At 34.3% G+C, this 13,145-nt stretch overlaps 1 protein-coding gene across 1 annotated transcript in view; it reads left to right on the top strand.

The window, feature by feature from the left end:
- Nucleotides 1-13,145, top strand: part of ANKRD13C (ankyrin repeat domain 13C) — an 85,186-nt gene that overhangs the window by 65,347 nt on the left and 6,694 nt on the right. Inside the window, exons 10-12 of the mRNA XM_038541667.1 lie at nt 5,895-5,974; nt 7,229-7,327; nt 10,674-10,774. Of these exons, the coding sequence (XP_038397595.1) occupies nt 5,895-5,974; nt 7,229-7,327; nt 10,674-10,774 (280 nt within the window). The remainder of the gene's footprint in view (nt 1-5,894; nt 5,975-7,228; nt 7,328-10,673; nt 10,775-13,145) is intronic.

Consider the following 13,145-nt stretch of genomic DNA (forward strand, 5'->3'; position numbering starts at 1 on the left):
CCTAAGTTGAATGAAGTACCATAAACTCAAATTGAGTTTCTACAGTAAAAAACTGAATCCATATTCATCTCAACAAGTTGTTTTCTTATTTATGTTGGCTTAAAACTTTGGAGTTGTTTTTAGCATGGGCATTGTATTAAGTGTTTCATATATCATTTCGTTTAATTATTATAATAGCCTAATGAGATGAGTTTCATTGTCCCCTTTTAGAGAAAGGAAACCGAGGTTTAAAGAAATTAATCTATATGAAGTCACAAAACTAGAATGACAAAGGCAGGTTTTAATTTTAGGACCCTTACCCCAAGATGTCTGTGTTATAGTTGTTTCTTGCTGTATATTCAGATATTTAATATGTCTTAGCAATTCTTTCAAAATATTGGGAATCTGAAGTTGGAAAGGGAGTGGGGGAAACTTAAGATAGAATTCTGGAAAGATGCTACTGGTAAATGTTAAAAAGAAAAATCAGTATTGTGATGTTTTTAAAATTATGTGTATAGAACACATATTGGTAAAAAAAAATATTTTTGGCTTGGAGCATTATTGAAAATTTCAAGAACCTAGAAAATACATAGGACTATTCTGATTGTTTTCAGAAAACATGACAATATATTTTGAAACCAAATTTTTTTTTAAGATTTATTTATTTATTCATGAAAGACACAGAGTGAGAGACAGAGGCAGAGACACAGGCAGAGGGAGAAGCAGGCTCCATGCAGGGAGCCCGATGTGGGACTTGATCCTCCATCCCGGGATCACGACCTGAACCGAAGATAGGCACCCAACCACTAAGCCACCTAGGCGTCCCTGAAGCCATATTTTAATAGAATTTCAGTTTTTTAAATGTCTAATTCTCTTCAGAATAAACTTATATTCTTTATTGTAAATGAATATCTTTGAGATTTTTTGTTCTTAAGGCAAATATTTGTTCTGATTTCTATAAGAAATAGTTTTTAGATAGCATTTAGGAGGAATTATTTGCCATTTAACTAGTTTCGCCATGCCTCCTCTTCCTTTCCTTTCCAGACATGTTTTTAATATTTAGTACATATTTTTGACAAGGTTTTTTTATAATAAAATTTAAGTCCTCAGAAATTCTTAAGTCACCGATGCTTAAATTCTTAAGAGCACTGATTGGTGCTCTTTTTCCTTTTTGTTCCAACTAATTATTATTGGAGGAGGGAATAATGCCCTGTTTATATCCTAGATATGAGAGTCTTTGGTAAAAGCATTTATTTTGTGCCAACTATATAGAGAGAATACTGAGTTAAGATTCACTAATGTCTTTTTTTTTTAAATATATAAAATCTCAATAGGAATACATAGATATAAAAGACATGAATGTCTTAAACTGCTAGAAATCTTTGCCATATAATAGAATAATAGCAAACCTAGTAATACATTTTAAAAAAGTATATTTTTTGTATGCTTCAGGGAAAACAGTCGTTAGAATTTTTGCCTTTAATTATGAGGAAAGGTTTGATGACATTTCAGTTACAGAGCCTGTTGACTTTGGGAAATAACATTTGAAAGCCATCTGCTGTCCTGTGGCAGCTTTCATGTCTTCCTATTTTATTAGACAGCGATGGTAACAACGTAGAGGGAACACTGAAGGGTTTAGCTGCAAGTGTCAGTATATAACAAAAGATCAATGAGAATAAACACATTAGGAAAGACCTTATTAAAACATAATAATTGGTACCATGATGAGATGAAGTACTCAGTAAAAGGTTAAATTAGATTCATTATAGTCTTTTTATAAGCTGGGTAATGTGCAATGTACAATTTAGAAAGAATTCTACTAGAAACAATAGAGATAGAAGTTTTTTACCTGAAAAAATATACTTGTGACATACTTTATACATTGTCTAATCATGCCCGGCGAGGGAGTCTTTACTATGATAATATGCATATATATATATATATGCACATGATAATATGTATGTGTACACATGTGTTGCGCATATATAAATGTATATGTATATATACATGATATGTACATATACACACATATATAATATATATATATAAAAACCAGTTATAGCCAAATGTACACAAGCATTAACTAAACTGGAAGCAAGAGTAGACAAATGTTAAGCAGTGTTGCCTAGTTAGGGATTTGGATGGAGGTAAGATTAGCCTTTGCTGTAGTTCTGGGTTGGAGCAGGAGTCTTAAATTTTTCCAGTCTCTTCCCTCAGAATTACAGGTTCTGTTAGCATGTATCTGCCTCCCTTTTGCAGTATCACAGGATACCGTTTTACCTAATATCTTCTCACAATATTTATAAGGGTCACTAACCGTCTTTTATGCCTGCTTGTCATTCCTCTAAGCCATTGCCACATGCTATAGTAGTATGTGTAGCATTCCTTTATATGTATTAAATTGGTATTGGTTGCTTTTTTCTCATGTAAAAAATTTGAGTTTGTGGTTTCTCTGCTCTGCGGGTTAATCTCAGACCTAGTCTTTTTTTAGTCTTACTTCTCTGTATTCTTAGATGTGACTCTTCATCTACATAGTATAAGATCGTTTATTACCTGTGTAATATTCCAGCTAGCAGGAATAGTAATTCCTAATAGGAATTTGGAAGGAAAGGACTTGCCTGTTTTGTTTGTAAATCCAATCAGAAGTTGCACACATCACCCTGCTCACATCCTATTGGTTAGAACTCAATAACATGGTAACACTTAGCATATTTTTCCAGGATGGCTGGAAAAGAAGTCTTTAGGAAGTCATATGTCCAGGCAAATTTGAATGAGAGGCTTTTTTTTTTTTTTTTTTTCTTCTTCACAATAAAGAATAGGAGAATAGATACTGGGTGAACAACTAGTAGTCTCTAATGTCTTCTTGGTTAGATACCTATCTGATGTTGCTTCTATTTACCATATAAGTACTGATCACTCTCACAGAATATAGTTTCAATTGTGACTACTCCTAATCATCAGCTCTGTAGTGCTCTAAAATTTAGTATGTGTAGGGGCCCCTGGGTGACTCAGTTGGTTAAGTGTCTGATTCTTGATCTCAGCGCAGGTCTTTTTTTTTTTTTTTAATTTTTTATTTATTTATGATAGTCACACACACACAGAGAGAGAGAGAGAGAGAGAGAGAGAGAGAGAGAGAGAGAGGCAGAGACATAGGCAGAGGGAGAAGCAGGCTCCATGCACCAGGAGCCCGACGTGGGATTCGATCCTCGGTCTCCAGGATCGCGCCCTGGGCCAAAGGCAGGCACCAAACTGCTGCGCCACCCAGGGATCCCTCAGCGCAGGTCTTGATCTCAGGGTTGTGAATTCAAGCCCCACGCTGGGCTCCATGCTGGGTGTGGAGTTTATTTAAAACAAATGAATAAATAAAAATAAAATTAGTATGTTTGAATCTGATCAAACAATTTTATTCCTCCTTCCTGTCTTTCTTCTCTATCTTGAGTGGTGGCACCATTATCTACTACCATTACCCAAGCCAACAACCTGAAATTTGTCCTTCGACTTCTTAGCTCTCCTTACGCCTGTGTCATCAGTCACAAAATCTTGAAGTTTTCTTCAATCTGTTTTTTTCCTTCCATTTTGAAATAGTATGCTATTACTGTTTCTCATTTGGATTCCTGAGATCAGTTTGTAACTTACATACTGCTCTGAGAGTGATCTGCCTAAAATAAAATGAACTATGTAATGCCTATGCTCAATAGCTAAAATGTATAGAGTAATTACTACATGTCAGGCAGTGTTTTGAATGAGGTACTTTATGTTGAAGAAATCATTTTTATCTTCACAGCAATGCTGTGAGCTTATATAGTTGACTAAACTGAGACAGAAAAGGTTGAATAATTTGTCTAAAGTCAGGTAATAATTGGTAAAGGCAGGATTTGCTGATTATTGTGGCTCCAAAATTTGTGTTCTGAAAATCCATATTATATTGCTTAAAATATTTGTCTGTTGCTTCCTGTGTAAAATGTGGTCTATTCAATGCACAAAATGGAAGGCCAGAGTACTCTTTCTCATTTCTGTCTTGCTTACCTACCCCTGTATCTTACTACTTTGTCTCCATGTGTTCTGCTCATACTAAGTGTGTATCACATGACTCTCCTGGCCATTGTGCTTTCCTCAGTCTTCTTCAACTGGTATTTTTGTTCCCTTTCTTGTAGACCCCTCTGTTCAGGAACCGTGATTCCTGGCACTTAGCTTTGGCTGCCCCAGTCTGGGTCAGAAACCCCCTCTTTATGATTTTAGGTCATCCTTTAGATCCCTTAATCAAAGTCCCGATCACTCGGGATTATAACCTACTCTCTGTGTGTCTCTTTGTAAAGTTTTCAAGAATGGAATTGTTGTATTTCATATTGCCTGGTGCTCAAACACTGTTAGTTTCCTTTTTTCCCCCACATCTTTCTGATGCTATTCAAAAATCTCAATCACTTCTAACCAAAAGAACATATGGCTCTTTTTCAAGCATCTTTCTCTTTAAAGTATTGTGATTTTAACAGTCTTTTGGCCTTCATGACAGCTTGATGCTCAGATTTTTCTTTTTTCTTATTGATTAATATCTGGCTTCTTTCTGTCTTTTTTTTCTCTTAATGCCATTGTTTTTAACTTAGTTATCAACCTCCTGTTTTCGCTTTTTTTTTTTTTTTTTTTAATCTAGTCAGAGAATTCCCAAACCTTTTTTTTTTTTTTTTTTTTTTAGAATTCCCATATCTTTAACTGGATTCTTCCCTTTTCTTTTTGTAACTGCCCTCTGGGAACTTCACAGTATACAATTGTGACTGTTATTTACTCAATACTTAATTCTGTATCAGGCATTATGTTCTTTCTTTGCCATTTCTCCTTGATTTTGTTAGGTGTCATATGTTTTGCAGGTGAGTTAAATTGACATGAGAGAATGTAATGCCCAGATTCCCACAACTACCAGGTATTGGAGCTAGGATTCCAACTCAGTTTGTTTTTTTCAAAATCCTTGATTTTAACAGCTCTAATATCCTGCCTACTAACATAGTAGGTAACACTGTGCTATGAATGGGACCCTCTCCCCATGGTAACTATGTATCTTGTTATTTATATCAGTCTTTGATTCCTTGCCCTTTTGCTCCACAAGTTTGTCTCGGTAGTTTTCCATAGCAGTTTTTAATTTCTGCTGCCACTCCCTTAGTTCCTTATTGCCAGTTTGTCCTGTGGTGATACCAATTCATATTTAGCAAAAAACAAGTTTTAAAATTCGACATGACCTTTATGACTATTGTTGATCTCCCTTTTGAACTTTCCTTTCCAGTTTAAATAAATCAGTCTTTTGTGTGTGGGTTTTTTTTTTCTTTTCTTTTTTTTTTTTTTTTTTTAACCATTCTCCTCGTCTAAAATAATTCTTTTTTATTTTGTTTTCGTTTAAATCTGGGCCCCAGTCCCTTAGTCTCCATTTATTGTCCATAGACGATTGCTCTCTTTTCTAAACTTCTGTTTTTTTGGTAAGCTCATTTGGCCTTTAACATACAATATTTTGTATTTCTCAGTTATGTCTGTATGTGATGTTTTTTTTCTTCTTCTTCTTTCCAACTTTGAATTGTAAATTCCTTGAGGGTTAGTTTTTATACTTGTCTTTAGTTCCCATGTTCAACATCTGGCATAATAGCAGGAACAATTTTAGATGATTAAGCTGTTGGACAAATGGATTTTATTACTTTGATACTTGTCTTATTTGAGATTTAGAAAAAAAATGCTAATAAATCTTAGTGAGCTTAAATCACCATGGACTTCTCTCAGAAGAACTCCTTAAAGCATTATGTTGAAGAGATTTAAGTACATTAGTAATTCACATAGTTTATTACATGTCTTCATTTTATATTTTTAAAAATATGTCATTTTTCTTTTTTCCTCCCTCTCTGTCTTTCCCTCTTTGTTTCTTTTTTATTTTTTGGCAGCCGGTTCGAAGACAGTCCCTTACCCCTCCTCCTCAGAACACTATTACATGGGAAGAGTATATATCTGCTGAAAATGGAAAGTAAGTATTTTTGTTGTTGTTTATTGATTTTCTTTTAGAAAGAAAGGACTTTTTTGTTTTACTTTATTTTATTCATTGGTTTTCAGAAAGAACAATTTGTAAAAACATGAATATTTAGGTGTAAAATTATTTTATAAAGAATTTTTAGTGTAGTTTTGTCTGAAGCAATTCTTTTATCATGTAAAATGTAGATTAAGTATGATGAGGGAGGAAAGTAACCCCAGTTACATTTGAATAAGTTGTAGAGCCTTTTTACATCCTGGCTGCCATTTTATGTAACCCCCAAACTTACAGACATTATTCTAAGAAAATGTAATGTGAAGAATTTCCCACTACAGTTGCTTGAGTTTTTTCCCTTATATATGAACTTTTATAATCTGTTATTATCCTTAATCTTTAGCATGGTGAGTGAAGTTGTTCACTATTTTTCTACTTTTTGACATTCTGAGCTCATCTCATCATTATCTGTTTCAGCCTGTGCCAGGCCTACTTCTCACCATCTTTACATAAGACTTTGCTTAATGTTATATTACTGATCCTTATTAGAGTACCTATTACATGGTTTGTATGTAGTAAACATTTACTAAATAAAAGGATGATAAGTGAATAAATGGTTTATTTTGAATGAATAAATAAAAAGATTTTTTTCTGGTCAACCTTGTCAAAGAAAGTATATAGTTGTTAGTAGAAAATGTTTTTTCCTTTTGGTAGAGAATAAAATATTAGCTACTTCCATGATTAGGAAGAAGCTGTCATGACTTATTTTGGTTAATATTTAAGGTTTATTATTATACTTTTCTAACTTCAAAATATTTCCATCTTATAATAGTCTATAGTTAATATAAAATTTTTTACTCTTTACTTCTTACTGGTCAGTGCTAAGAAGTGTAGACAGTAAAAGAGAGTGAATTGAATAAGTGATTTTAGAGGTATGCAATATTTTGTTCCAGAGATACAATAAAACTGTTTAAAGTTTATTTCTTCTAGCGATTTGCTTTATTCCTAAAAGTAGTGATTATTAAAATTACATTTAATATGAAATTTGTTGACTTTCTGAACCTTATGCTAGTTTCTTTTTTGTTACCCTTGTCTCATTTCTTATACATAAGAAGTCCTTTTAGCATAATTTAAATTTATTTCTATACAGAGTAAGAAAAATTGATTTATTGTCATTAGAAGATGACAGATTCTTCATAGGAAGATGGTAGCATGTAGAAAAGGTTTCCTAATTTTTTTTTTTTCTTCCCATTTTAGAGCTCCTCATCTGGGTAGAGAACTGGTGTGCAAAGAGAGTAAAAAAACATTTAAAGCGACAATAGCCATGAGCCAGGAATTTCCTTTGGGAATAGAGTCGTAAGTTTGTTACTAACTATATAAGTTTATGAAAGAAACTATGCAACCCTAAAGGCTGTAATAATATTTGTATCTGAGTGTTGCATTTGAGGCCTTTGAAATGAAAAAGCAAATAGCCATTGTTTGATAGTGTGTGCACACTTCTAGGTGTTTTCTAGTTCACAGACTACTAACATTTTTACTCTTTTAACCAGATAAGTTTTTGAGTCATTTTTTTAAATTATAAAAGCAATAAATGAATCCATGGTTATTATAAAAAAATCTAACAGCATGGAAGTTCATGGAATAAAAATGAGTTTACTGTTATGTCACTAATAGTTAATAAGTGAATAACTGGGATGGGTATTTTTGTCTAGATTTTTCTGTGTGTTTTGCATTTTTTATAGGATCAGGGAATAGTTTATATTTTGTTCTGTGAATTTCATTTTTTCTTTTAAAAATGAGTGTATCTCAGAGTTCTCCCAATGATTACATTTTTCTCTCTTCTTTCCTTGGTATTTTTAGTATTGATGTACTGTCCTTTGTTGTATCATCCTCCTGCTGATAAACATTTTGATTGTAGTTTGTCATCATTGTAACTAGTACTGCAGTGAATGTCTTGAATATATCCTTTCAAACCTGTACTCATCAGATGCTCATTTTAAAAAATCCCAATTTGTGGGGCACCTGGGCGGCTCAGTCAGTTAAGCATCTGACTCTTGATTTTGGCGCAGGTCCTGATCTCAGGGTTGTGAGATGGAGCCTTACATTGCGTTGGGCTCTACGCTGGGTATGGAGCCTGCCTAAGATTCTCCTTCCCTTTTTGTCTGCCTCCCCCTCTCAAAAACTAGAAATCCAATTTAGAGAGGTGGGTGGAGTGGGAGAGATGGGTGGGTAGAGCTGACTGACAGAAAGGTAACTTCAGGCTCCTTTCTAAAGGAGGGGATGAATTGAAGCACCATATGATTTTTCCTTCTTAGTTTTTTCCCTTTCTAGTTTGGCCTAGTATATTAAAAAATAATTCTCAGGGTGCCTGGGTGCCTCAGGCAGTTAAGCGGCTGCCTTTGGCTCAAGTCAGAATCCTGGGGTCTTGGGGTCAAGCCCTGCATCGGGCTCTCTGCTCAGCAGGGAGTCTGCTTCTCCCTCTCCCTTTGCCCCCCCCCCCCCCCCCCCCGCACACATGCGCTCGCTTTCTCTTTCTCTCTCTGTCATGCTTTGTCTCAAATAAATAAAATCTTTAAAAAATAATGCTCATAGAAGAAAGGAGGACTCATATTTTATGTACATGTCTCATACTTCTCAGGAACCAAAATTGAAAAAAAAAAAAAGGTAGAATGAGCTATGCAGCCCTCAATCTATAGATCAGAGAGGGAGATTGATAGTTGTCAGAAGATGTGAGAAGGGCATTAGCCATACCTACAAATCTGCATGATTCATCCTAGTTTGGACCCCACTGACTCAAGGATGCACCAGGTTTATATTCTAATAAAGAAGAAAAATGTGGCTGATTTATAAGAGGCTATCAATTTTAGGAGTTATCCCAATTTCACAGTTAGCATGTGAAAAAGAAAATGGATACATTAGAATTTATAAAATGTGGCCATTATAACCATTCCTTCTAAAAAAAATTAAAAACAGAGCACGTACAAGCCAGATAAAATATTTATTCCACAGTAAGATACAGGTCAAAGAACAGAAGAAAATTCCTTGTAAATGCTACAGAAAAATGTAAGAAGAATGTGAAATAAGTAAACTAGGTCATTCTAAGATGAGATGATAAGATAATAGAATGAAACGAGGAGGAGATTATAAGGCTAGGAAATACATTAAGCACTAAATAACACTAGTGTGGAACAAATACATTAGAAACAATAATGAACACAATAGATGTGGCTGAAAAATAAAATTTGATAGCTCATCGTGAATTTAATGAAAGAAGAGGTTAAAGAATTAGAGAAGCAATATTTATGGAGGACAAGAAGGTTCAACATAAGGATCACTGGTGATCCATTTACATGAAAAGCCTCCAAAATGTAACCATAATAGCAAAGTAGGGTAAAACACAAATCCTTTGTAAGGAAAAACAATCTGTAGCATAACATTAGGTTCTAAGAAAAATCTAAGGATGATTAGTAACAGTAATTATCCTGATTATACTGTTGGACTTCAGTTGTTAGTAAAGAAATCCAAAGGCATTTAGGCAAAAAAAAAAAAAGGTAAAAACCTAGCTTTGCATTTTTTCACATCTTGACATTTCTGAGACAAAGACAATGTGATCATGTAGTGTATCTGGCTAAGATGTCATTTACATATCAAGGCAATTGAAGAAAACACAGAAGAATTCAAGACATATGGCAGCTAGAGGTTCATTTTGAAAGAAAAGTAATACTACTTGAAAATGAAATCCAGGGTCAGTGGTTGAGCGTCTGCCTTTGGCCCAGGGCGTAACCCCGGGGTCTTGGGATCAAGTCCCACGTCAGGCTCCCTGCATGGAGCCTGCTTCCCCCTCTGCCTGTGTCTCTGCCTCTCTCTCTCTGTGTCTCTCATGAATAAATAAATAAAATCTTAAAAAAAAAAAAATGAAATCCATCCAACCAAAAGATGAAACGGGACATTACAGTTAAAGACTAATGGAATATTGAATTCAGGCAGGCTTTATGAAATTGTAATTCAGAGGGAAAGAAGTATAAACTGAAATTTTTTGCCAGCTAAATTTCCCTTTAAACATACAAGAAAGAGGGCAGCCCGGGGGCCTCAGCAGTTTACCACCGCCTTCAGCCCAGGGCGTGATCCTGGAGACCCGGGATCCAGTCCCACGCGGGCTCCCTGCATGGGGCCTGCTTCTCCCTCTGCCTGTGTCTCTGCCTCTCTCTCTCTCTCTCTCTCTCTCTCTCTGTTTCTCTCATGAATAAATAAATAAAATCCTTAAAAAAAATAAAAAACATACAAAAAAGAAACACTCATTTTTGAAATCTGTAAGAAATCAAGCAATACAAACAACATAAGAGCTCTTCACACATACAAAATTGACCGTGAAATTCAGCCACCCGAGCAGTGAGACTAATTAAAGGACTCTGGAGTGTGTAGACTTCAGGAAGAACATGGGTGTAAACCTTTCATTTAAATATAAATATAAAAATCAAACAACTGGAAACTCTGGCTTCAGAATCAAATGTAAATGTTGTAAACTTTGACACATGAAAGAGAGTAATAAAAAACCAGGAGACGTTTCCTCATCCTTAACCTCTAGACGTCAGTACTCCTGTCTGAGTTACAAAGCATGCGAAGGCATGCAGTTCTAAAACAACAGAAGGACAGAGGTCAGTTTGAAAAATGATAATATTTTTTTTCTCCTTCCATTTTTCAGATTATTGAATGTTTTGGAAGTAATAGCTCCCTTCAAGCACTTTAACAAGCTTAGAGAATTTGTTCAGATGAAGCTTCCTCCAGGCTTCCCTGTAAAACTAGGTAAGAGAAAATTTATATGTAACTTCAATGTCCATTAGAAATACAGATCTGATTAGTAACATTTAATAAGAAATGTACTTGGAAGGAAAATGATTTCCTAGTTGCTTACATTTTTATAAAGTTTTCCAGTGATTACACGCATTGAGATTTATGTTTTATATTTTATGTTTAGAACTCCAACAGAGAATTAGAGAATTCTAATTCTACGGGATTTAAGTTAAATGTAAGGGATATGCAAATATTTCATACAAGAGGGTGTGAGAACTTAAAATGCCCTGTGATAATGTTTTCTAATGTCAAATAGGGAGACTGGGTTTTAGCCCAAATTTTTAGCAGACTCTTGAGTTTCTGAACAGTGGGAATGTTTGTGGAATCTTAACAGTCACTATTCTTGGGTAAAATAATACTCATACATTTTATCTTTTAGTTTTAAATGTTTAAGCTTAATTTCATCTTAAGCAATGATCTTTCAAAGCACTAAACTCCTGTTTTTGTCTGTATTTATCTTCCTAAGTATATCAGAAAACTGGGAACAGGAGACTGTTATATGGTTCTTTAGGAGTTTCGGCTTAGATTTAGTGTTAAGCTTCAAAAGAGCCAGTAATACCACCCATGTTCTATTTGGATGGTCATTAAATATGCCACCAATTATTTAATCAGTGCTTGCTGTGTGCCAGATGCTTTTCTAGGGATGAGAGATGGTAAAAGTCTCTGCCCTCTTAAGGTTTACATTCCAGTGGAGAGAAAAATAAATATATAGTAAGTATAACCTTTATTTAATCCCTCAGATAGATTTTATTTTTTTTATTCAACATTACTAAAATCACATTTCAGAATAATTAGGCCAAAATGCTTTTCTCTCAGAAATAATGCTTTCATTGCTAAAAATTAAACATGACCTTCTCAACTTTACAGACTTGGAAATAAGCATTTTGTGGGTTAAAATGGATTTTAAAACATTTTAAAAGGTCACTGTAGATTCCCTTTGTAATGAAATAGTATTGAGAACCCAGTGTCTACTTGAAGAAACCAGTGATAAGATCATAAGGTAGAAATGATTTGAAAACTAAAGCAATCAAGAGATGTGTGTTTGAGCTGCTGGTAGGGATCATTATGTGCTCATTTCTGCAGAAGCTTAAAATCCGATTGTAATATTCTATAGCCCAAAAATAGTTGATGCATTGGACTCTCTTCTAGGTACTATATTTTAAAGAGGCACAGTGACAAACTAAAACAGTGGGCAGGGATTGAATATATGAGAGTTTCTAACTATCTCTGTATTCATATCTATTTAAGTCCCAAACCTCAGTCAAACCCACAATACAATATAGATTTGTATTTAAAAGAAATGTTTTGATTATGTGAAAAGGAAAAAAAAAAGTAAACTATACTTCTTTGCAGGCATTTCTCTAATATAGAACCACATTCTTTTTTTTTTTTTTTTTTTTTTTAGAACCACATTCTTAACAAGGGATTGATAATGTTTTGCTTGTATACTTTAAAGTTATTGGGAATTTGTTTACCTTTCTCTCTCTCTCTCTCTCTTTTTTTTTTTTTTTTTGGTCTTTTTTGTCCTTCTTTTGAATTAACTCTGTAAAACTCTGATCCTGGGTTTGTTTAATCTTCCACCAGTTTTCTTATGTGTTCAGGCTAAAAAATACAATTGAAGGGAAAATTATAAAAATTTAGAAATTGTTAATACAATTATGTTTTCAAAATCAGCCAGAGCTTTAAATGCTAATTATGAATGACCTTTTCGCTTTTTTGCTTCTTCTCCCATTTTGCTCAAAGGCTAAATTTGAACCTCTTTGATCAGTCCCCAGTTTCTCCCACTGCTTCTTTCCACAGTCTAAGCAGGTGGTTTTTGCTTCCTTAATTACAAAAAACAATCGGAAATGAGACCTCCCTCTTACTTTCACCCCCTCCATACAGACTTTTTTGTCCCAAGTCCCATCTTTTCCTTTATCTTTCCTATCTCAGTGGAAGTGGTACTTCTCTTCTTAACTTGCATAATCTTTCCATTTGTACTATGGATCTGTTCTTCCATTTCTTTTAAAAAGCTTACTCTATCAGGTCTCCCCATATTTTTCTTTTATCTTCAGACTTCCTTCTCTAACTGCTTTTTCTTAGTTGTTAGGCTTTGTTCAGGTCTTTTCCCTTTCAAAATTTAACCAACTAAGTAAAATAACCCCTTTAATTCTACCCTACTTAGCACTTGGTCCTTAATCTTTGTTTTTCATAGCCAGGCTACTTGAAAGTCTAGTTTTATATCTCCATTGTTACTTTTATCTACAATTATATTGTAAAGGGGAGAAGGTGAAGGCACATAAAGGGAGGCAGAGTTTCTCTACTTCACTTGAACTGCTAAAAG

This window comes from Canis lupus, chromosome 6, assembly GCF_011100685.1.
Source record: "Canis lupus familiaris isolate Mischka breed German Shepherd chromosome 6, alternate assembly UU_Cfam_GSD_1.0, whole genome shotgun sequence".
In the NCBI taxonomy this organism is placed as follows: Eukaryota; Metazoa; Chordata; class Mammalia; order Carnivora; family Canidae; genus Canis; species Canis lupus.